Source organism: Watersipora subatra, chromosome 1 (genome assembly GCF_963576615.1).
Source record: "Watersipora subatra chromosome 1, tzWatSuba1.1, whole genome shotgun sequence".
In the NCBI taxonomy this organism is placed as follows: Eukaryota; Metazoa; Bryozoa; class Gymnolaemata; order Cheilostomatida; family Watersiporidae; genus Watersipora; species Watersipora subatra.
In genome coordinates, this window is record NC_088708.1 from 49,174,888 (window position 1) to 49,199,468 (window position 24,581).

Consider the following 24,581-nt stretch of genomic DNA (forward strand, 5'->3'; position numbering starts at 1 on the left):
TTTGTCAACACATTGCAATTCTTTAATTTTCTTAAAACTGCAGCAACTGTGCTACGCTACTGTCAGTTACATTTACAAGTATGTGCAAAAACATCAGGATATGAATGAATTAAATGATACTATAATACTGATTATTTATCTGTTTACAAACTCAAAAAATAGTATTAACATAATTAGTAAACAAAAACTGCTGTTAAATGCTGCGTCTGTTCTGTCTCAGCAGTTTTTGTTATGGGCCTCTGGTCAAAGAAAAATAAATGAGAAATTATAATTAGCGCTTTTACAAATGTTGAAAACGGTTTAGGCTATAAAATGTTCTTGAGGTTAGCGCAATTCTTTTCGGTTTTTAATTTTACCCATCGATGTGTTTGATATGGCAAAATTAGTCATAGGTTCATCTACAACGCCATTCTACAACAATTTGTTCCATCGACAACGAGGCTTTGCTAAGGGAGTCATGGCGACGATCCATGAAGTTCCGGTATAAATTTGTTAAATGTAGACTGTTTATTGATCACCCTTTGTTTGAACTGAACACATACCACTAAAATTTATCATTAGTGTCTATCAACATAGGCTTTACGTAAAATATAATTGGACAAAAGTTTAACAATAACCAAAAGCAATCTGACTAATTGCTTTTGCTTAGAAACAGAGATAGTCTCGCTTATATCATTTCATGAAACGGTATTTAACATTTTGTTATCGCAATTTCAGAGCCTGGTGTAAAATCTGTGTACATTTTATATATTTTTTATTTAATAAAGAAGTGATTTTGTTAATAGTAAATTCGTTGTTATTCTTTTATATGTGCGTTATATTGTGGTAGATTTACGCGAGAGAAGTCGGCTATAACATGTGATGTAAGGCACACTTTATCACTACAGCAATCGAGCAGGGCTGGACCTTGCGATGTTGATGGAGCCAGTAGCCGTGGCCAAAAAACTTGATGGACCTGATGAAAAGGTAATGAATGGTTATAACGTGTTTTACTTTCTAAACCTCTCTCGTCTATTGCTTCAGCGCGTTTGTAACTGAGTTAATTAATCTTTTTATGCCTTGCTTTTTTTAAAACAAAGTTGAAATTATATTACGGATTTTTAATTGTTTTGTTTGTAAAATGTGTAAAGTATTTTGGCTTATTTAAAATTAGTAACGTTGATAATGTTTGTATATCTATTGTATAGATTGAAGATGTCACTCAGCGAGCATGGGCGTCACCAGATCGCGCCATCATTAACTTCAGTCCTTCCCCTGGTACTACTGTGGCCGAAAGGATAGAAAGTAGTAAGCATTTGGTATATTTGATCATTGAACTAGTTAAAAAAGTTTAACTTCAAATGTTCGTCCCTCATAATGATCATAATGTGTTGTATATTTCTCTATTCCTGCACTATTAAACTGTTTTTCTCTACAGGCCCCTACATCCAGACTGATGTTTTCCGGCGTCCCTCCGCAATTTCACAGGCAATGAAAAGTCATAACAAGTAAGTGATGCTGTAAGATGTTTCTAAAGTAGGACACACAACACCGATTACCTACACAAACGTGAACACACTCTCTTAACTTTAAAATGTTAACAGTTACAAAATCAAAAGATTTTGTAAATGTGAACCGAAGATAATTTCATTTGTCAACAAATCTGTATAAATGAATAGATTTTACTTTGAACTCAAAATATTTAGTGTACATGCATTAGTGTTGTTAAACTCCACTACACAGGCAAAATTTATCTGATCATGAACTGGAAGGTAGAAGTAAAACATTGCTCACTCTCAGTCCTGCAGTGGATAGAAAGCACAAAAAGCTCACATCACTTAATGTGAATCTAGAAAGACTTCAGCATGCCAAAGATACTGCAGAAAAAGCTATCAAGGTACGCAGGCTACTGTAATTTATGAACACACGACTTTTGCTATAACATGTTTAAACAAAACTATGTTATAGCGAATGTCATACGCCAAATTACATATAACATGTAGTTTGACGTATGTTATAGCGAACGTCATACGCCGAATTACATATAACATGTAGTTTGACGTATGTTATAGCGAACGTCATACGCCAAATTACATATAACATGTAGTTTGACGTATGAAGGACTACCAAGTTGTCAAGACCTCATGGAATTTTCTAATTCAACTATAACAAAGTCTTGCCCAACTGCTCCTCGCCATACAACATAACTTGGTGATAATTTCTGGTAATGTGCTTGTCTCTGTTATATTGTTATCATTGTTGCTATGCCAGAATGTCGCTACCCTGGTATAGTTCGTGCGTGAACATGTTTGGCTTTTTTAATGACGTTTTTACTTTGATCTAAATCAAGTCATGAATATTGGGTTTTAACTGCCGGCGTCATGGTGTACAACTTTGTAATAGTGTAATTCTACTTGTCTGCTGCTCTGTAAGCCATGCTATAGATTACACAAGGTCAGCAACTGTTGTCCGTGTATGACTTTCTGATAAATCAATGCCTGCTGAATGCCATTTTTAATTTTGACATTGGAAATTTAAATTGTGTTTTTCCTGGGCTTTGACACACAACCTTTGCATATCTATACATTTACTTAAATTTAGCAGAGTTATTTCATTATGATATCAAAACTGTACATACAAAATTTGCTATGTAACAGTGCAATGTGCTGCAGACGCACCCATTACTTCATTGCGTGTTATATAATTTGAAGAAAAGGTAGTTTTGCAAGTTTTTAAAACTGTTAATTCAACAGCGATTGTTGCATTTGTCTACAAAATACCTAGCAGTTTTTCAAGAGCATCTTGGTTATTCTCACTCGTATGACAACAGGCTAAAAAAATATTCACCATCCAAGGACCATATTACCATGTGCGTGAGGCTCTCAGACGCCGAGGGTGGATAGAAAAGTTCTACAAGATGGACGCACCTCCCAAAAAATCACCAAGAACAAAAAAGATGAAGCCCGTCTGCCCTGCTGGCGGTAGCGATGACTCAGACGCTGATGATTACGACGATGATGGTGTTGATGACGACGGTAAAAAACTAACATATCTTTAAAAGTAGTAAATATTGTTTTTATCAAGTTTTCTTAAACCAATAAGGCTTATAAACACATACAATTGTGTCAGTTGAACTATCTATAAATTCTTATAAGTCATGACTTCTCAAAACAATTTCATCACTTTTATACGGATCAGGCACCTCTTAGTACTAATAGACACTCGCAAAACTCATTGATGTCATGTTTGGTGATGCGGTACATTTTTCATATTCTAAAATTGCCTAGCAATGGCTGTAACTATGTAGCATTCCATAAATGTGATTTGTACTAGTAGTGTACTAACAAAAACAAAAAATAATTGTTTTATGTTGTTATGGCATGAAAAGATAGCACCAGCAATCGTCGATTGGACCATTAATGTGCTCTACACCAGAGCCGTATAGCTTCACAGAGTCCCGCGACCAAAACCGGAAACAAAAACGCTTGTTTCCAAACAAACCCGATCGACATACTGATCTCTAAGGGAATATTCTTACCTCGGTCTCAACATCTCACTCTTTTGCATTTACTTTACTTTATTACAAAACATTATTGGTAGTTTCTTGTAGGGGATTTTGTCTTCTTTTAAATTGTGTATAATACAACAATCAATTTCAAAATGACTGCCAATGGGAGTAATTTTTATTGGTTAATGTTGCGGTCTCTCCATTATAACTTATATACAAAAAATAGTGGGCGTGGCCTGTTTGTTTGAAACCGAGTGAGCTCCCATATACGCTTCCGTTGGTCACGGTACTCTGTGAAGCTACACGGCTCTGCTCTAAAATTTTTTTCCTTTTATCCGACAGCTTCAGTAAACAAACATAGCCCATTAACCACGCCTAGTTTAAATTTATACTCCAACTAGTCGAGTTGTACGCAGCTACGGATTGTACTACACGTAATCGTAATACTCTCCAAACATCAAGTGTTTCTTCTCTACTGGTGTTTAGTTGGTGAACTGCACTCTATTAAATACTTGAAATAGTGGACTTGTGCAGTAATGTTTTTATTTTGTTGAAAATTGCAAATGTAGTAAAAGAAATTTCTCGTAGCAAAAATCCTCAACTGTTACAGATGATGCAATTAAGGAAGATGAAAACATTCCTAAACCTTGGGAGGAAGAGAATGGAGTTTACGGAATTATGGTAAGTGATTCAGATATTATGTTTTGTTACTGTACCTATGTTTCTGACTTGATAAGTCATCGCAGGTATGCTTGGAGGTTATAGCTATACTTGTATTTCTTCCATAAGTCAAACTTACCTGGCTGGGTGAATGAAGATGTGCTGAAAAAGGCTGGTGTTTTCTGAAACCGCCACAAAGCGAGGCGTATCATTACAACTAGACAAACCATGTCGATATTTTGTCCATGCAGCTGATATAAAACCAAACTTCCGTATACCAAGTCAATTTGGTTTGGGATTTGCTTCATATATTAAACAGTTGTATGCCGGATCGACTATTTCGAGAAGAATATACTGTATACCAGATTGGCCGCTGAAGAATGCCTAAGATAATAGTTCTCAGGAATGAAATAGAGTTTCAGAACCAAATATTTTAGTGATCTAGCGGAAGGTACGGAGCATAGCGTGTTAAGTTTGGATAAAACGGGCAAAAAAACTGGAAATGCGCAGCATTCACACAAACTAACAGACAGACAATGTCAATGTGGAATTTATTAAGAAAGATGTAAAGACTCAGCAATGCCAGAGGTTCAGAGGCGGTGACTTTGATTAAGACCTAAGGTTAACTTAGCCAATTTCATGTTTCTGTGACGGTCCACCGTCTCTTTACTATTTACTACAGGGTTTTGAAAAGCTCTGTACATGAAATCTTAATTTAGTATTTAAATTATTAAATGTTTAAATATTTAAATTAGTTACTTTTGGTGTTGAGTCAAATATTTACTCCAATTACTATTCATGTGCTGGAAAAGTTGCATATTTGAAGACCATATTTAAATGTTTGTATAAACTCACTATTTTCAATAATTTTTGCACCAGTTATGCATCCTGAGCTAAATAAGATTGTCACAATGGCCGGCTTATTGTTTGCACTACTTTTTCAAAACAGAAAAAAATGTCTTTGATGCTGACACAATTAGCCAGTGAGATGTATGTGATGCAAAATCACCTTGATTGGATGTCAGTATTCTTAGACTTAGTTATAACGGCATCAGAATTCTGTGCTAGCAGGTGCTGGGATTAATGCTAAGTTTCACTCTTTGTAGGTGCTCTTGTAGAATTTTGTAGGCAGAAACTTGTTTTTGTACCTTTTTAAGAATGCTTGTAAAAAGATTAGAATTCATGCTACGAAGTTGGCAATTGAACCAACTGACCTTTACCTTTGGAAAGCTCACAAAAACAAGTGCGAATTGTGGGAGACGCTTTTTTGTATTTAGCTTTGAAAAAGCTCCTATTGTATTATAAACAACAAATCTATATTAATCTTTGTAACAAAATGTGAATAATGGTTTTACCAGATGGTAGTATTTTATTACAAGTGGATGGTTTACTTATAAGTTAATCAGTTTTGCACATGGAAGGAAACTCCCTGTGCCGCATTCTGTATTGCATTCTCTGGTTTATAACCGACTTGTTTACACCTTTCAATATCTTCTAGAATGACACCTTCACGATGATCCAGGTACAAATTGCTTTAGACTAGCCGTAGTGCTTTCGCATTCAGTTGCCCGTGATTCTCTGATTCCCCTTCTTTTTAGACTCGGATCCTCAAATAATTATACAATCAGTATCAGTGATGGTACATCAGTTAATTGCAGCTATTAGATCTGCAGTCTATTCTGCTTCTCCCAGAATTTTGAAGTTCTGTTTCTAATAAAACAGCAAAAAACATTCATGATGACAATCAGTAGTATGAGCTCAGGCTATGCTGAAATTTTGCCAGGGTTGTCTTCTCTCTACTGCTAGCTGGTGTTTTTCTCATCTGTAACTATCTCTATAGACAGCTGGTCACAAGGTCGCTGTCTTTAGCATTACATGTACCGTATATATTATTATAGCGTAGTACATTCATAATATTGTCTTTTAATCAGCTGTTAGCAGCTGAGTGTACGTATAGTCACCGCAAAGACAGCTTCTCACATTTTAGTTTGGAGTGCTATGAGAGTGTACCTTAATCTCTTCACTCTCTCACGTAGAACCAAAGAGCCTACTTTTAAAAGTAAATTGCAAGTCTAATCCGAGCTTTTTGCACTTTTAGTCAAGGATGGCTCGAAACTACGCTCCTCAATTTATTTGGTGCATAAGGAGAGATGCTGTCGACTTTCGGTATCTCCGTAAAGACCAGATGGTAAACCACTATGGACACAATGGCGCTTTTACCACCAAGGTCGGACTCTGCACTAACCTCCGAAGTTCTCATTGGTATGAGAATGTTGGACACGAAACTTTTTTTCCACGTTGTTATCGTCTGAGTCATGAGGAAGAGAAGGGTGCTTTCATAGGTGAGTCACTCTGTGTCTGGCCTGTATCGAGTATTTGGCGTGAGTCATATGGTGTCTGTTTATATTTATGATGTAGCAACTGCAGGATTGCTCTTGGTCTGCAGTCTATCATATTTAAAAAGCCAAGCTGTATGCTGACCCTTTTTACCTTACTTTGTAAGGGAATAACGTTAGCCCTATAACCTCCCATCAGGCTCCATGGTTTGTGTATGTCTTTTATATTGAGCCAAATGCTGGTCAAGTCACATTCCGTCTCAACAGCTATAAATATAACGCTCTCCTATATATCACTTGATATATTTGTTGTGTGCAATATGAGCTCTTAATTGCAAAATAGCTCCTTTGGGTCATTCAGAATTAGTACAAGTGGTTTGCGTCAACATACAATCCTAGCGACTAGGCAATACATTTTAAAAGTTGTTATTGCAACACAGGCGACGGTGTATTTCATAGGATATGCTCATTTTAGTTCTCTCAGGAACCATGAAATAGTTATGATTTAAGATCTGCTTACTCATTCATTTTAAGTATAGTCAATGCTGTACTCGGTTGTCTTAAAATTAGCTTATTTCATGGTATAATTATATGACCATTCTTGTCTCAAAAATGCTCTCGTCTGGTCGTGTTTCGTGTACTTTGGCTTTAAATGTAATTATCAATAGCTCCCTTCCTTTAAATTGAGATCATGTGCAAGTCTAGCCATGTACTCTGCATACAGTGGTGTACTACCAGTTTAACAGTCTTTATCAATCGCAGTGCTTGTCTGGTCAATTACAGCAATACAGTTTTAGGCATAAAAGTCTGCTGTATACTGGATTTGAACTCAGAATCTTCAGTTCTGCAGATAAGCATTTATCCAATACACTACACTATCCAACTGCTTATACTTTGGAATAAATTGGGCTCATACTTATTGCTTATGCCAAACTTTTATGGTTTTACGTTTAACACTGCAGCTAGCGTTACGCATGAAGCCATACCAGAAAAAAATTGCATGCCCATACATGAAAAAAAATGTTTACTTCTCATGGCCAACTAGACTATTGCAATCGATATATATCTGTAGTAAGCACTGCAGCCACTACAGTACGAATTACACGACAATAAACACAGTGCACAGAAATAAACACAGTGTAAAAAAATAAACACAATACACAGACATAAACACAGTATACAGAAATAAACACAGTACACAGAAATAAACTAAACACTTTCATAGAAAAGTTAGAATAGTAAATGTTGTACATGTTGATTACAAATAAATTTCTTGTATAAAACCTTTTTTCTTACCTGTGCAACACTGGACATTTAGCTAGTATATACTACATACAGTAGTTTACTACCAGTTTAACAATATATACTACATACAGTAGTTTACTACCAGTTTAACAATATATACTACATACAGTAGTTTACTATCAGTTTAAAAATATATACTACATACAGTAGTTTACTACCAGTTTAACAATCTATACTACATACAGTAGTTTACTATCAGTTTAACAATATATACTACATACAGTAGTTTACTACCAGTTTAACAATATATACTACATACAGTAGTTTACTATCAGTTTAACAATCTATACTACATACAGTAGTTTACTATCAGTTTAACAATATATACTACATACAGTAGTTTACTATCAGTTTAACAATATATACTACATACAGTAGTTTACTACCAGTTTAACAATATATACTACATACAGTAGTTTACTATCAGTTTAACAATATATACTACATACAGTAGTTTACTATCAGTTTAACAATATAAACTACATACAGTAGTTTACTACCAGTTTAACAATCTATACTACATACAGTAGTTTACTATCAGTTTAACAATATATACTACATACAGTAGTTTACTACCAGTTTAACAATATATACTACATACAGTAGTTTACTATCAGTTTAACTATATATACTACATACAGTAGTTTACTACCAGTTTAACAATATATACTACATACAATAGATCATTCCTGCTCTCACCATGTAATCTGTTTACTTGTTCATCATTACAGATGACTACTACTTGTCCGCCTGCATGAGCATCATCAGATGGGTAATCGTGAGGAACAGAGAGAATTTCAACTCTGAAGTGCTTTCTGATGAAGAAGAAGAGGTGGTGAAGCCTACGACTCCAGGGAAACAAGCTGACGATCCACAAACTAACTTTAGCACTGAAACTAGCTGTGTGTCTAATGCTGCCAAAAAAGATGAGAGTTCATCCGCTGATAATAATGACTCTCGTGACAGTTTGCCTCAACTTGTACCTCCTGTTGTGACTAATAAAGAAGGGAAAACTCCTCGGCGAGGTAATGTCTTTTTAGTAAAATCTTTAGAAGTTTAAAATAGTTTAACAATAGTATATCTAGTTTAGTTTGTCTAGTGTGGTACACCCACCTAGTTACTTATTCAAAGTTTATACATGTTTACAAATATTCTGCATTATATACAAGATTATGTATGTGTGTATATATACATACAACACAAACATATAATATACATATATATCTATATAAATCTCAAAGTCCGTATGTATGTAGTTCAGTTTGTCCAGCTATAGCTATTAGAATATTTCTATTTCTATATAAGCTATTTCATCTCGGAACCTCCATTCGCCAGGCAAATGCCTTACCAATTTAGCTCTGGGATATTAATGGATTATATGGGTGATATATGTTGCTATGTGGGTGAAAATACGCTACCACTCTCCATTACAGCGCAACTTAATTTTATGTTTGCTCTTCTGTGAGAACAAGTAGCTCTTATTAGTAAGCTTACTCAAATTAGTCATTGGAAACATGTCAGGCTAATGTGGCAAATGACTGACAACTACATTACCTCTCATTGTTTATAAGCTGGTTTATTATACCTGTGCAACGCCGGACATATTGCTAGGAATATATATTTGACAGATGAGTTTGTAAAATCATAAAAAATTACAGTAAATTCACTAAGATGACTAAAAAGAAAGTGCTCAACAAGTTAATGGAGCTTTTAATCTTCAACTTATCTTTGTTTCCAGCTACCGGTAGTTTCATGCCTTTTCATTCTTCAGGCTGTGCTAGCTTAATGCTAATACAGATATGCAGTAATAATAAACGGATCATCTGCATTATCATTATACTAGATTATGCCAGTACAGTCTGTAGAATGAAAATGCAGTAATAACGCGTAACTAGTTTAACGGGTAACTGATACTTCGAGGTACATATATGAGAAGCGGTTAAATTTATGATGGTAGGTGAACTTTAAAAGCAACACCATAGAAATAATTAATAACTGTCTCAGTCTAGTAGTTCCTTTTTTAATGCGGTCTTAATAATTCGAAGAACATGCATATAAAAACAGATTGCAAGTTTTGGGCCAAAGGTTACATTTAGCGAGCAAACTTGTTGCTTTTGTGCTAAATACAGCGCATAAAAGTTTTGCTCTGCTACAAAACTGTTAAGAACAGTTCAGCAGTACAAAAGAAGAATTGAGGTCAGAAGACATTGGACAACTAGAAGTTGTTCATTCCATCAAAAGCAACAATCAGAATCACAGCTATTTAAGCAAATGAAAATTTTTTGGTTTTCAAAACGCTAATTTTTGTTTCTGCATGTATTATAAGTATGGTTCGTTTATGTCACCTGCTCAAATATATACTTGTAGCATTTGGTAGATTATATTTATTTAACTTGTAAATTTGTAAACTTATAGCATATTATTTGGTAGCACCATTGCTGCGGTAATCTGATCGTACAATTGATTGACGGTCATAACTCTTTTTCTATTGCACATAAAAAGCTAGTTTTGGCTGCAAGCTGTAGCAAACATATCAATGAGTGCAATGAGCTTTTATACCATATTGGTAAATATAGATATAAAATAAAAATGTCTTCAAATTTAAAATGAAATAAAAATTGAAAGTGCCAACAAATTGCAAAGAAGGACACAGGCTATAATATCATCGCACGTCAATTGCAAGCAATAAATATCAGTTGGTAGAGATATTTCTCGTAGTCGCAATACATGTATAAATTTTTAAGAGATCTTTGACAAGTTGGAGGTAAGTTAGCAGATTTATTGCATCCAAAAGGTTTAATAGCGCTTAACCAGAAAAAAGAGAGGAAAATATACGGCAGGCAACATTCACTTTGCTCGTAATAGGGCTAAATTTATCTTCTAAAAATTCTGACAAGCTATTTGAAAAATACACCGCCAGCCTCTATTTGAACGCCGCTTTTAATTGACTGCCACTCTAGAGGAATGGTTGAAAAATAGACCACCATGGCGTTCAATTAGAGGTTTTACGGTATATGTATATATACAGACATATGTATATATACGCGCACGTATGTATAATTATATATAAGTAGATGTATATACATATGTGTATCTATGTGTACATATACACATGTTTGTTATAAATATGTGTATATATAAGCCTACATATGTATATATGTACACATCTATATATATAAATATGTATATATACACATATCTATATATACATACACATACTTGTATATATATATATATATATATATATATATATATATATATATATATCTACTTGTCTCCTCTGTATCGGTGTTTAAACCCAGATGAGAAATTGTTCTATAGGATTGTCTTCCCATTTAGACCATGTATTGCTCACCTAATCTCACGAATCTACGAATTGTCATCGCTGTAGAGTTAAGTAGCTGCAGTACCAGCTCTGATTCACACGAATCTGATGACGACAGCGGTAGACTCTCTGGTACGCTATTCGTTCACTTTGCTGCTTTGTTATTATTTGTTCAGATCCCAACTTTCCCACTTGTCAACTGAACTGATGCACATTTCTACTGGCTTTTGCACATCATTGGGCAGGTCAAATTATCATTCTGTGATTTGAAAGCTATCTTGGACCTTTGAACTTTGGTGTTATTATTTATAATTGGTTCTATTATTCATGGTACGGTTCGTTAAGAGAACATTGCATATGATAAAACTATCAGTGAAGTCCTATTAGCCTAGTTACAAAGTTTCAGTGGAGACCAAACAGCGTCTCAAGCTCGCAGGATGTTTGGTACTACACTAAGAGTCTGATAAGGTTAGATGTTGACATAGGATATGATGTGATGCCTACATAGAAGCTAAAACCTTTTTCAAACGCAGCGTGTATATTTTAGATTCATGTTTTCCTTTGATGGAGTCTAGATAACACCCAGTTTTAATTGCCGTAGTTTTATAATGATGCTTAACAGAAATCAGTTTTTGCGCCTTCTGCGAGGTCATACACTTATAGGTCATTCGTTAGGTATCTGAACATTTTAGATAAATTGGATATTTGCAGAGTTTTTAAGAAAGTAGCAAATGTATACGCTTGACTCTCGTATGTCTGTTTGTGATAAACTTGTCACTGATATCTTTTCTTTTACACTACGCTTATTTCTTACCTGTCGTAAACCACCACCTTTTATCAATGACACTTCGCTTGGATTACAGTCCTTCAGCTCATGCCTCTATGGTGACACACCTGCCATGCTTGTCATTCTATTTAACCCACCTGGCATTGAGATGTGATACACCTAACATGGCTATTGAAGTCATTCTTAAGCACCTGCAACAAAACGTGTTCAAACTGAATCCTATTCAGTTGCAACTGTTTCACTATATGTGCTGACATACGCTGTAGCCAAAAGGAGATTTGTTCATATTCATTATGGTACATGAATGAAAATTTTCTGATGAGTAGAAATCTGCACACGTTTATCCATTTATAGTGGTTTTCGGACGTTTTATGAAAATATTCACCCAACAAGTGGAAAGCTCACGTAAGCCAATTTAGATGTACTCGACCGCTGACTTCAGGCTGCCTTGGAATATTTAGTCTAATCCTCATTCAATAGATTCACCCACCGACCACTGGCACATTTACCAATTGTATTGTTAAAGTGCATCCACTCCTTTTGTTGATTGTCTCCTTTCAAAGTTTCCTTTACGTTAGCACAGGCCGCAGTAAAGACAAACACGCCTAATTAGAGGGATAAATGCTACTACGTGCAGTTTACTGGTTTTTCAATAATGTAAAACACGCCTATGACTTTATGCTTAGTTCCTTGTATTGTAGAAAAGAAGTCAAAAAAGACACCTCGGCTGCCGATCACTCTACTGGACACGGCCCTACTTCAGTGTGAACAGTTCCTCAGGTTCTCTGATAACGAAGAGCTTGAGGACATCCATGTACGCGAAATGTTGGACATTGACTGGGACGCGTTCCTACAGCAGTATTACCTCCTCTGCCAGTGGGTAGTCCTATCTTCTTCCTTTCAGCTATTGCTTGCCCCCCTCCTTCTTATAAGGCTCGTCATTTCGAAGGTTTTGCTTTGGAAACTTGGGCTATAGAGCTCGGAAACATGTATTAGGGTAAAACTTAACTAATTCTGTTATCAACCGGTGTTTGGCTGTTAATCATTGCTCTCCAAAAGATGTTCTGTACATTTGACGGACTTTGAGCTAATATTTTTCCTTTTGTGATATTTATAACTCCAAGCTTTAACTCCATGTTTGCCTAGCTAACTTGTATGTGTATACTAGACTAGTTGTCTCACCATGTCATGTTACACTAGACTAGTTGTCTCACCATGGCATGTAACACTAGACTAGTTTTTTCACCATGGCATGTAACACTAGACTAGTTGTCTCACCATGGCATGTAACACTAGACTAGTTGTCTCACCATGTCATGTTACACTAGACTAGTTTTTTCACCATGGCATGTAACACTAGACTAGTTGTCTCACCGTGGCATGTAACACTAGACTAGTTTTCTCACCATGGCATGTAACACTAGACTAGTTGTCTCACCATGTCATGTTACACTAGACTAGTTTTTTCACCATGGTGTGTAACACTAGACTAGTTGTCTCACCATGGCATGTAACACTAGACTAGTTGTCTCACCATGTCATGTTACACTAGACTAGTTTTTTCACCATGGCATGTAACACTAGACTAGTTTTTTCACCATGGCATGTAACACTAGACTAGTTTTCTCACCATGGCATGTAACACTAGACTAGTTGTCTCACCATGTCATGTTACACTAGACTAGTTTTTTCACCATGGCGTGTAACACTAGACTAGTTGTCTCACCATGGCATGTAACACTAGACTAGTTGTCTCACCATGGCATGTAACACTAGACTAGTTGTCTCACCATGTCATGTTACACTAGACTAGTTTTTTCACCATGGCGTGTAACACTAGACTAGTTTTTTCACCATGGCGTGTAACACTAGACTAGTTGTCTCACCATGGCATGTAACACTAGACTAGTTGTCTCACCATGTCATGTTACACTAGACTAGTTTTTTCACCATGGCATGTAACACTAGACTAGTTGTCTCACCATGGCATGTAACACTAGACTAGTTTTCTCACCATGGCATGTAACACTAGACTAGTTGTCACACCATGTCATGTTACACTAGACTAGTTGTCTCACCATGTCATGTTACACTAGACTAGTTTTCTCACCATGTCATGTAACACTAGACTAGTTGTCTCACCATGTCATGTTACACTAGACTAGTTGTCTCACCATGACATGTAACACTAGACTAGTTGTCTCACCATGTCATGTTACACTAGACTAGTTGTCTCACCATGGCGTGTTACACTAGACTAGTTGTCTCACCATGCCATGTTACACTAGACTAGTTGTCTCACCATGTCATGTTATACTAGACTAGTTATCTCACCATGTCATCTTACACTAGACTAGTTGTCTCACCATGACATGTAACACTAGACTAGTTGTCTCACCATGTCATGGTACACTAGACTAGTTGTCTCATCATGTCATGTTACACTAGACTAGTTTTCTCACCATGGCATGTAACACTAGACTAGTTGTCTCACCATGTCATGTAACACTAGACTAGTTGTCTCACCATGTCATGTTACACTAGACTAGTTGTCTCACCATGGCATGTAACACTAGACTAGTTGTCTCACCATGTCATGTTACACTAGACTAGTTGTCTCATCATGTCATGTTACACTAGACTAGTTGTCTCACCATGTCATGTAACCTAAACTAGTTGTCTCACCATGGCATGTAACACTAGACTAGTTGTCTCACCATGGCATGTAACACTAGACTTGTTGTCTCACCATGTCATGTTACACTAGACTAGTTGTCTCACCATGTCATGTTACACTAGACTAGTTGTCTTACCATGGCATGTAACACTAGACTAGTTGTCTCACCATGTCATGTTACACTAGACTAGTTGTCTCATCATGTCATGTTACACTAGACTAGTTGTCTCACCATGTCATGTAACCTAAACTAGCTGTCTCACCATGGCATGTAACACTAGACTAGTTGTCTCACCATGTCATGTTACACTAGACTAGTTGTCTCATCATGTCATGTTACACTAGACTAGTTGTCTCACCATGTCATGTAACCTAAACTAGTTGTCTCACCATGGCATGTAACACTAGACTAGTTGTCTCACCATGTCATGTTACACTAGACTAGTTGTCTCATCATGTCATGTTACACTAGACTAGTTGTCTTATCATGTCATGTTACACTAGACTAGTTGTCTCACCATGTCATGTAACCTAAACTAGTTGTCTCACCATGGCATGTAACACTAGACTAGTTGTCTCACCATGGCATGTAACACTAGACTAGTTGTCTCACCATGTCATGTTACACTAGACTAGTTGTCTCACCATGTCATGTTACACTAGACTAGTTGTCTCACCATGGCATGTAACACTAGACTAGTTGTCTCACAATGTCATGTTACACTAGACTAGTTGTCTCACCATGTCATGTAACATTAGACTAGCCTTTCTTTGAAATGTTATTAAACAGTCATTATCAACGTGCATCTCAATGAAATGAGTCCCAGAACCTTTGGCTGTAATATTGTGTTATTTGTGACCGTAGTCTATTGCATGTCTGCAGCTGGGTTAGTGTAGATATGTTGCAGTCATCTGGGTCTGCAGTAGTCAGCATTAAGGACATTAGTTGAAATCTGGCCATTGACCTGAGCACCTGATAGAGCTGGCTGCTGCTGTCCGGTTAAATCAATAGTAATTTTTGTCTTTTGCAGCAATAGTTGTAATCCCTTGGTCAGCTGTAGCTATGAAATGCTGACTTTATAACTACTTCGCTATGCCGCTTTTAGTATTTTTAATTTTTGTCGTTTCATGACAATTCATTTAAAAGTATTAAGTAAAAAGATTGGTTATAAAAGTTAACATTTTAAACCTTAGAAAGGATACAGAATTATGTTACATTTATAACAAAATTTTGCTCTTCTTAAAAGTTTTGTTCAAAAGAAATTCGATCTCTTTTCACCCAATCAAAGCGGGTTCATTTGATATTATTGTCAGTTTCTTACAGTATTAATCTTGCTAAGTACCTTTAAGCTTGCAAATGTTATTACTATTCCTAGATATAAATATCATGTAACAAGATAAATAAATGACAACTCACTATATTTAGACTTGTGAGTACGGATTGTCGCGCCTTCTAAACTAATACTGCTTGCTGCTATTTTGTTTATTGACCAGAGTCCATCTTTAAATTTAGTTTTTAACAAAATGGTGTTGGAGAAGATAATTTCAAATTAGCAGTCTCCAAATAATGTCTGTCAAGCAACTAATCTCTGTGATATTGCTGGTTAAAAAAATTCTCTTAATTGATTTGACACTTCCCTATAGATTGTCCTACAAACTAAGGTCATGCAGTGCTTATGCTATAAAGGTAATAAGCAAGAAAACATGCTTTTTAACTCATTTACGGAAGTGATTTTTCATGGAATGATAGAAGAAAAGTTGTCAAACTGGATTTCTTTCCCAGGATGCACCAGAATCAGCAGTTATAATTAAAGATTATGTCATATTATTCTTTCATCAGGCTATCTGTCTCTGTTGCAGTAATAAAGGTGTGATAGCTGGCACCGCCTCTCGGTTAGACGAGTGTGAGAGAATGGCAAACGAGCTGCGGAAATACTGTCCTCAATTTGACCTTGACGGAATAAAAAATCTTTGGATTGTCAAACCTGGTGCTAAGTCGCGAGGCCGAGGTATGGATTGTTTATCTTTTTATATTCATATATCTTTATTATTACCTTCAATTCTTGTTTATTACATGTCAGTCAGCTGACTTTACTATGAACTTTTCAGAATGCCAAGTTGGAATCATCTCCACTTGTTCATCTTTGCTTTTACCCTGATTTCATTACAATTCATCGAGTTTTTTATGCTGTCTGGTTCAAATGTTGTTTATATGTTTGGTTTTTTATTAAATATTAGCAAACGTATATATAAAGATTTTAATATGTAAAAACAGAGTCATCATCGTGCATTTTCACAGTGGCTATGTGTCTCAGAGAACTGCCAAACAGTATGACAAAGTTACACTAATGCTAAATATCTGGTGTAGTTTTTTGTGGTCAACTTTTTACAACCAAATTATCTAAATATGTCGTGGTTAATATAGGATAACTATCAATCAATTTGCCTTTTAAAATTAGACAAACATTAATGAAATTTCTATTGTAATTGTGTTTAGTAGAAACTTGCATTCAGTAGAAACTTGCATTCCAGTGGCTTTTAAAACTGGGATGCTGCACTGCACTTTGACATATTAGTCACAAGGTCGATAGGTCAAGTACTTTCCCTGATTACTCAATCATGTTTTTTGGTAAAATTATTGCTAGAGCTGAACGTTATACAAGGTTGAGTCATTTCTCGTTTAAGACAAGAGTTTCTCCAAAAACTAGATGTTCACTTTTAACATCCCTCTCTATGCTCTTGCATTCGTATAACAAATTAATACTTCTTTCTTTTTCAGGCATTGTCTGCTATGATAAACTGCATGATATGCTCAAATTAGTCGACTCGGTCGTCCGCAAAGACAGCAAGTTTGTCGTACAAAAATACATCGAAAGACCGCTTTTGATCTATGAGACAAAGTTTGATATTCGCCAGTGGTTTCTGGTGACTGATTGGAACCCCCTAACTATATGGTGGTACAAGGACTTCTATGTGAGGTTCTGCAAGAAAGTCTTCTCTTTAGATGAGTTGGATGAGTGAGTGTTTGTCATACAACCAGTCGTTCTGATGCTACATACGATAGTAGACTGATGAAACAAGCAGATGCTTTACGATATATACTCTAGACATGCTCTTACAGTACTCAGTAGGTGGGCAAAGAATGTTAATCAGCAATATTGCAGTTCCAAATCATGAGGATTCATCTCACGGTTTTGACATGTATGAGTAGGTAACTCCAAATTTGGAACGTGTTTTAAAAACTAGGAAATCTACATTCAAATTGCTTGTATATCATGATTAGTTTTTTGTGTGATGGTCAGTGATTTATCACTCAGTCTAGCAAACTCAAGTCACTATTATCTGTATTTAATACCATGTGTACTATCTTGCAATGTTGAGCACGATTCTATTTCTATTCTATTCACGATTCTGCACGCGTTATGTATGATAGTTCTGTACTCAATGTTTACTTGATATTTTAATACAGAGTCATCCACCTCTCCAACAATTCCATACAAAAGAATTATGGCATCGATCCAAACCGGAGTAAGAAAATTCCGTCTGATTCTATGTGGGCATCTGATGATGAGTTTCAGGAGTTCCTAGAGTAAGTTTATGGTTTAGGGTTTGCTCCAAAAGAATGGTTAAGAATAGGTGGGCGTTTTTTCTGTTTTCTCGTCCTTTGATTTTCTAAGTCTAAGCATGTAGAAAAGCGTGTCAGCAGCTCCGGAGTATCTTTATTGCTCCAGTGTGCACATCTATTGTTGTAGAACTGAAGTTAGATCTTATGACCTATTAAAACTTATGGTTATTATCCTAGTAATAAAAGTATCAACTAAAAAATAGCTGGTCTTGATCCCTTTTCTCATTTATTTTGCATTGAAAAAATATTATTTATCAAGTCTTGTTTCTTTGTAACAGAAAGAGAGGCGCCACCCACTACCTGGATGAGCGGATTCAACCAGGAATGAGACAGGCTGTGATATGCTCTCTACTAACTACTAGGGACATTGTGGAATATCGAAAGGTAGTATGACAACACATATCCAGATGCATATACAATATATATACAGCATATGCATGTATACATGCTGTATATATATGCAGTATATATATATATATATATATATATATATATATATGCTGTATATGTATATGCTGTATATGTATTGTATAACATATATATACATGTGTACGGTTACTTAAAGGTTGACTTGAAACAAATTCACATTACAGTTATTTGGTATCAAAAGATTCACCATGTCTTACTCTGCTGTGTTGTGGGTGCAAAATATGTGGAAATGTGATTACAAGCTCTTAAAGCTCAAAAACGAACAGTTAATCGCAGCGATCTCGAGACTGTCATAGATTGGATTCTCTTTCCAAAATGGCTCAAATGGGACGCAGTTGTACAATATAGCTTCTGTTTACACTTTCACGCAACCTCATTCGTCGAAATATTTTCACAAATATACTTCTTGCATTCAATAAAACCATGTCTATTGTTCTTACGCGTCTATTTTATAGTCATTGTAATGCTGTCACTTTTAGCACTGATATCTTATATCCTACCCTGAAAGTTCATTTAATTTTTTAACCTTAGCTCGAAGGAGTACATATCATTGTCTGATAAACATGACGAGCCTGTTGGTCACCTGTGATAATCAAAAAATGCTTCAAAAATTATTCGCGAACTCTGGGTCACATGATCAGATTACGACTAGATGATTAGACCAAGTCGAAACAAAACTGTAAAGTAGCGAGCATCTATATTTGATACGGGGGGTCTTCGGTAAAACCCGAAGTGTTTGTCATAAACTAGTGCTACGAGAAGTTTTATATTGAGCTTTTTTTGGCCTTTCAGTTTACGTGAGAACATCATGTGACAAAACAATAACCAAATGTAATGACTACGTCAGAGAAATAAATTGATTCCGATCTACGGCGGTTTCGTGATGGCTGCGATCAACTGTTTGTTTTTTAGCTTTTAAGACCTTGTAATCACATTTTCACATACTTTGCACCTACAACGCAGCAGAGTAAGACATGGTGATTCTTTCGATATCAAATAACCGTAATGTGAATTTTGTTGCAAGTCAAACTTTAAATACCCCAAGTTGATTTTGGATTTTGCATAAAATAATTAAAACAAAAATGGCGGGTTATGCATATGCTGATGCTTATGGTGATATCCAGCGTGGTACAAACTGCTCCGCATCTACCCTTATTAACATTAAATTAGGATTAATTAGATTAGGATTAAAATTGTCAAGCTCTTAAAGGTTCAAGAGGCAATAATTGTTAGCCGTGATTCAGAGAACTGCTTTTGTCCTTTTTAACTATTTTTAGAAAGAATGCCTGCCAGGTTCTTTAGTTGTCTCCAATCTTAGTGCGTGTTGGACCCTTGAAGTTCATCCATAGCCCTTTGAGCAGTTACATATCAGGATGGTGTGTTTGATCAGTTCTTATCAGGATGGTATGTTTTATAGAGCTCATTTGAGCTCTACGGCGCAGACTTCATGCTCACTGAAGACTATCGACCTTGGTTGCTAGAGATTAATGCAAGTCCTACCCTTTCTACTAATACTCATGTCACGAAAAGGATGTGTGATCAGGTTGTAGAAGACACGATGAAAGGTAATGCTGTAGTTGCCTATAGTTTTGATGAGCTCACAGCAAAAAGTTGCGTTATTACAAAATATAAAATATATTTATTGCAAGCATCAGTATTGAGTATTTTGCCATAGACGTAGTATCATCATAGACATAGAATCATCATAGACGTAGTATCATCATAGACATAGTATCATCATAGACTTAGTATCATCATAGACATAGTATCATCATAGACATAGAATCATCATAGACGTAGTATCATCATAGACATAGTATCATCATAAACTTATTATCATGGACATAGTATCATCATGGACATAGTATAATCATGGACATAGTATCATCATGGACATAGTATCATCATGGACATAGTATCATCATAGACATAGTATCATCATGGACATAGTATCATCATAGACATAGTATCATCATAGACAAAGTATCATCATAGACATAGTTATTGTTAACAAGTCTTGCGGAGCTATTTTTTGTTATTGGAAAGCTAGAAGTTGTTTAGAACTTTAATCCTGCTTCTAGAATTTCTTTAAAATGTCTAAAGATGGTATTAAAAGACAGATTTGGTCAGGTGTGACTTAAACGTTCCTTTTTGTTTAGGCAAAGATATTCCTATTAGACGTGGTCAAGCATGGTGCAGCTATCTTTGTATTCTTTAGTGGTCATTGATCGAAAGTTCGACAAGAATTGCGATACAGGAAACTTTGAGTGCATATATAAAACGAACACAGTGCCTGTTCCACAATACTTAGGAATGAACTTGGCTGTAGAAGGTACAGCTCTCAAGGCACCAGCACCAGCATATGTCCCACCCAAACCACGGCGTGTGATCGTACCAGAGACCCCATATCAGCACACATCTATTAAAACTGATGTGAGTCACGGCAATACAACGAAAAAAGAAAAAACAGAAAAGAAAAAGCGAACCTCAATAAAGATGTCCCACAGAGAACAACTGACGACTGACAGTGGAAAGGTGACATCTGAAAAGGTTGATACCGGCAAAAGAACTAAAACGCCTCCAGAGCATTTAACAAAAACTCCAGTTTTAGAAACTATCAATGAGAACAAGAGTACGAGTGAGCCGAGTAGCGCAAAGGCGGAACGCAGTGAAGGGCTGCTGCTGAAAAGAAAAAGAAATTCTTCAAAATCCGTCGAGCTTCCAAAGAGTCAACTGGATGTCATGAAACCAACTGATTCGTACCTTCGCAAGATTAAGGAAGGTAAGAAAAGCATTGTAACAAGGTTTCACTTTACGCATTCTAAGAGAGCGGTTCTTCCTGGAATTATTAGTCTTACAAAGAAACCTGATGATGTCATGACTCTATCCATGGGGGTGCAAGGCCATTCACCTAGCCATAGTGACAAGTATCATGCTGGCCACTTCCGTTCCACCTACAAGAATCAATTTTTTTCTCATTTGGAATACTTGAGTTTCCTTAACTTTCCCGATTTTCACAACTTGCAAAAAAGTGTGAAAAGTCAACTTGACATGTGAATATTACAGAACCTGGCACTACTTTTAATAATTATGCTAACTTTTATGTCTTTGTTTAGCTCAGAGGTTCACTGTGATAACAAAGTATTACAACATTGCCACCATAGGCAAACGCTGTTAATAACACTCCCCTCTCGGAGTTGTTGCTCCTTGAGCTATGCAGCGAGGTATAAAGCGTCTTTCCAGAGTATCGTGTGCTTTTCCGTTAACGTCTTATTTTGTTCACAAATGTCTCGCACTGCCATGTTTAATTTCATGTGCCTATTGCCTCACTCTTTTATTATTTCGCTTGGCAATTATACTTCTCGCACCTCTTCAAATATTTTCCTTTGCGCACATTTCTCTTGGCTTATTTGTTTCATTCTAAAATTTTAACTCGAAGTGATTCATTTGCATATTTCTTGACCCAATGCACTTTACCCTCTACCATTGATGTCTTGCCATAGATTTACTTGCGTGTTTTACATATGCTCTAGAGTTTAAGGTCGCAAATTGTTGTTGCTAGAACGTTGTTTAGCTTTTTCTTAATTTAGGATGATTTTTCCTTATCCCATATCTGTTAGAGGTTATTGACATTTTGTTATTCCCCGTGTGGCTTCGGCTAACTATGTGTTTCTTCCAATTTCTAGGAATTGATAATGCTAGAAAACTGTTGAAAGTAGAGCCAGGAGCGACGATAGAGAAATCATTTTGTCCAAAATGCGGTGGCAACAGCATAATACGTCTGGCAGCAGCGAGCGATGATTGCTCTTGTAGACAGGACTGTATTCAGATGGACCAGGGTCTGGTTTTACACTCAGACGTACTTCCGTACCAAATAAGGGCAAATGGATCCATCACTGCGACGTCTGGTAATCTAAACACTTCAGCAAGAAATCGGGTCATTAAAGTATTGGAGAAGGACTCATCTGCGCAGCTCATCGTTCCATTTGCCCCGAGAAAGCTTGTGATAAAGCCTCCTGAGGGTTTGCCATTAGTCGCTTCAGGCAACATGCATCGGTTTCTAAAAGTCACACCAGGCCCAGATACTTTGCCGTATCGCAAAGCTAAGAAACAGTGTAATCGCAGCTACAAACTGCAGAAAAGTCTTCCCGATCAAACAATGTTCGTCCTCGCTGAGAGCTACAACACTCATCGATGACTCATTCCTTTAAACTTTGCAGATATTATTTTTTGTTACTGTGAAATGCTTATTTCAAAACATTCCTTGAAGAATCTTTTTTATTTAAGCTGTGATCTTTAGGCAATAGAAAGTGCTTATTGTCATTCCATTTGCTCATTATAAAGTGGATATTTTTTAAAGTATATCATCAGTGGAGATATTTTTATCGCTTCTGTGATAAAATTTTATTCATTTGTGGAAGAAGTTGTGTTTATAAAAATTTTTGAAGAAAGATTTTGTCAATGTATTCATTTGCTCACACAATAGTATTACTTCAGAAAGGCCACGATTAGGTAATGTCTATATATATATATGGACTTTCAATTGTTATACGTACTTCATTTATTTATCTACCCTATATATGGCCAAGTGCACTCTCAATTGAATTCTTTTTTTGATGCGCAGCACCATGATATGCCATTTCAAACAAATATTTCAATAAGCTAACAAAACAGTATTTACTACCTGTTCATATACGATGTTAGCTGTACTTATTGGTAGGGTAAGTTTTATATTTTCTTAAAAGCTAAGATGACATCAAGCTTTGATGCTTGAATACATCTCAGAAAGCTAGGTAGGCAAGTGTTCATGTAAGCTTTTTGGGTAAGCTTTCATGGTTAACAAAGTACCTCGACAGTAGGGTTTATCGTCAGAATGGTTTACAGATGGAGTTGATGTAGTAATTTGAGACAGACTCAGGCAGCTGTCACTCTAGAGAGGCAGCAGATTACATTAGATTTTTTTTCTGTGTTTAGAGCAAGAGGTCACTGAACTGAAGATCACTGGCAGTTATTTGCTTCACACAAGTCGATTGACAAAGTCAGATACTGACTCAGCTAGCATGCAAAACCAACAAATAGAAGTATTTCCTTGATCAGCTTGTCATCTCACAGCACAGCTCTAAGTTCAAAAATCTGAGCTTGCGTATTCCTCTAATATTGCAAGTTTGGCTTTTTTCAGTTTAAATAATTACGTATTTATAACGGAACATTACAGACAGGATACAGTACATCACTAGGTTTACTGATAGTGGTGTACTGCATGGTGGTGTACTGCATGGTGGTGTACTGCACAGTGGTGTACTGCATAGCGGTGTACTGCACAGTGGTGTACTGCATAGTGGTGTACTGCATAGTGGTGTACTGCACCGTGGTGTACTGCATAGTGGTGTACTGCATAGTGGTGAACTGCATAGTAGTGTACTGCATAGTGGAGCAGCTTACATATATACACGGCTGCTAGTAGAATTGTTAGGTTGCGACAGGGCAATGGCTGTAGGGCCGAGTTTACAAAAATAATTGGTAAGGGAGTCTTGATGACATTTTATATGCTAGCATACACCTGGAAAGTATTTACTAATTCTTTTTGTGAAATTATAATCACAGCTCTAGTAGCCAACAACTGAAATGCTCTCCACCATACAAAGCTATTACTTTACGACTGCGTCGATGACGGAATCCAAATGCCTGGGTGCTAATGTATCGGCGCCCTCGGTGGTAATTCTGCTAGAGCCAATATTTTGTACTTTTCGAATTTAACAGAAATTATAATAATATTGTTAATTTGCAATAATAATGATTAAATCAAAAGGATAAATATAATGATGGAGTGCATTAAACTTGATTAGTTAATATTAATCAAGTGCTATTGATTTGCTGAGAAGCCATCATGTTCAGTATGGTAGATACAAGCCCAATAAGATATTGCTATCTAAATACTATGACCTATGAA

The 24,581-nt window shown here is 36.2% G+C and overlaps 1 protein-coding gene across 1 annotated transcript; it reads left to right on the plus strand.

Moving 5' to 3' along the window:
• Nucleotides 1-912: 912 nt before the first annotated feature.
• On the plus strand, nucleotides 913-23,210 carry LOC137388465 (tubulin tyrosine ligase 3-like). The gene is made up of 16 exons (XM_068074954.1): nucleotides 913-966; nucleotides 1,188-1,287; nucleotides 1,418-1,487; nucleotides 1,723-1,876; nucleotides 2,810-3,014; nucleotides 4,098-4,168; nucleotides 6,246-6,489; nucleotides 8,520-8,813; nucleotides 12,602-12,776; nucleotides 16,438-16,586; nucleotides 17,357-17,594; nucleotides 18,047-18,166; nucleotides 18,481-18,586; nucleotides 20,049-20,196; nucleotides 20,850-21,413; nucleotides 22,318-23,210. Exons 1-16 carry the CDS (start codon nucleotides 913-915, stop codon nucleotides 22,827-22,829), a joined length of 3,204 nt encoding a protein of 1,067 aa, XP_067931055.1. The 3' UTR covers nucleotides 22,830-23,210.
• Nucleotides 23,211-24,581: the final 1,371 nt, after the last annotated feature.

Excerpts from the sequence above, each read along its gene's own strand:
- LOC137388465 (XM_068074954.1), top strand. The coding sequence starts at position 913 with ATGTTGATGGAGCCAGTAGCCGTGGCCAAAAAACTTGATGGACCTGAT. Across the intron at positions 8,814-12,601 it reads AGGGAAAACTCCTCGGCGAG|AAAAGAAGTCAAAAAAGACA; the intron begins GTAATGTCTTTT and ends CTTGTATTGTAG. Across the intron at positions 18,587-20,048 it reads ACATTGTGGAATATCGAAAG|AGCTCATTTGAGCTCTACGG; the intron begins GTAGTATGACAA and ends TATGTTTTATAG.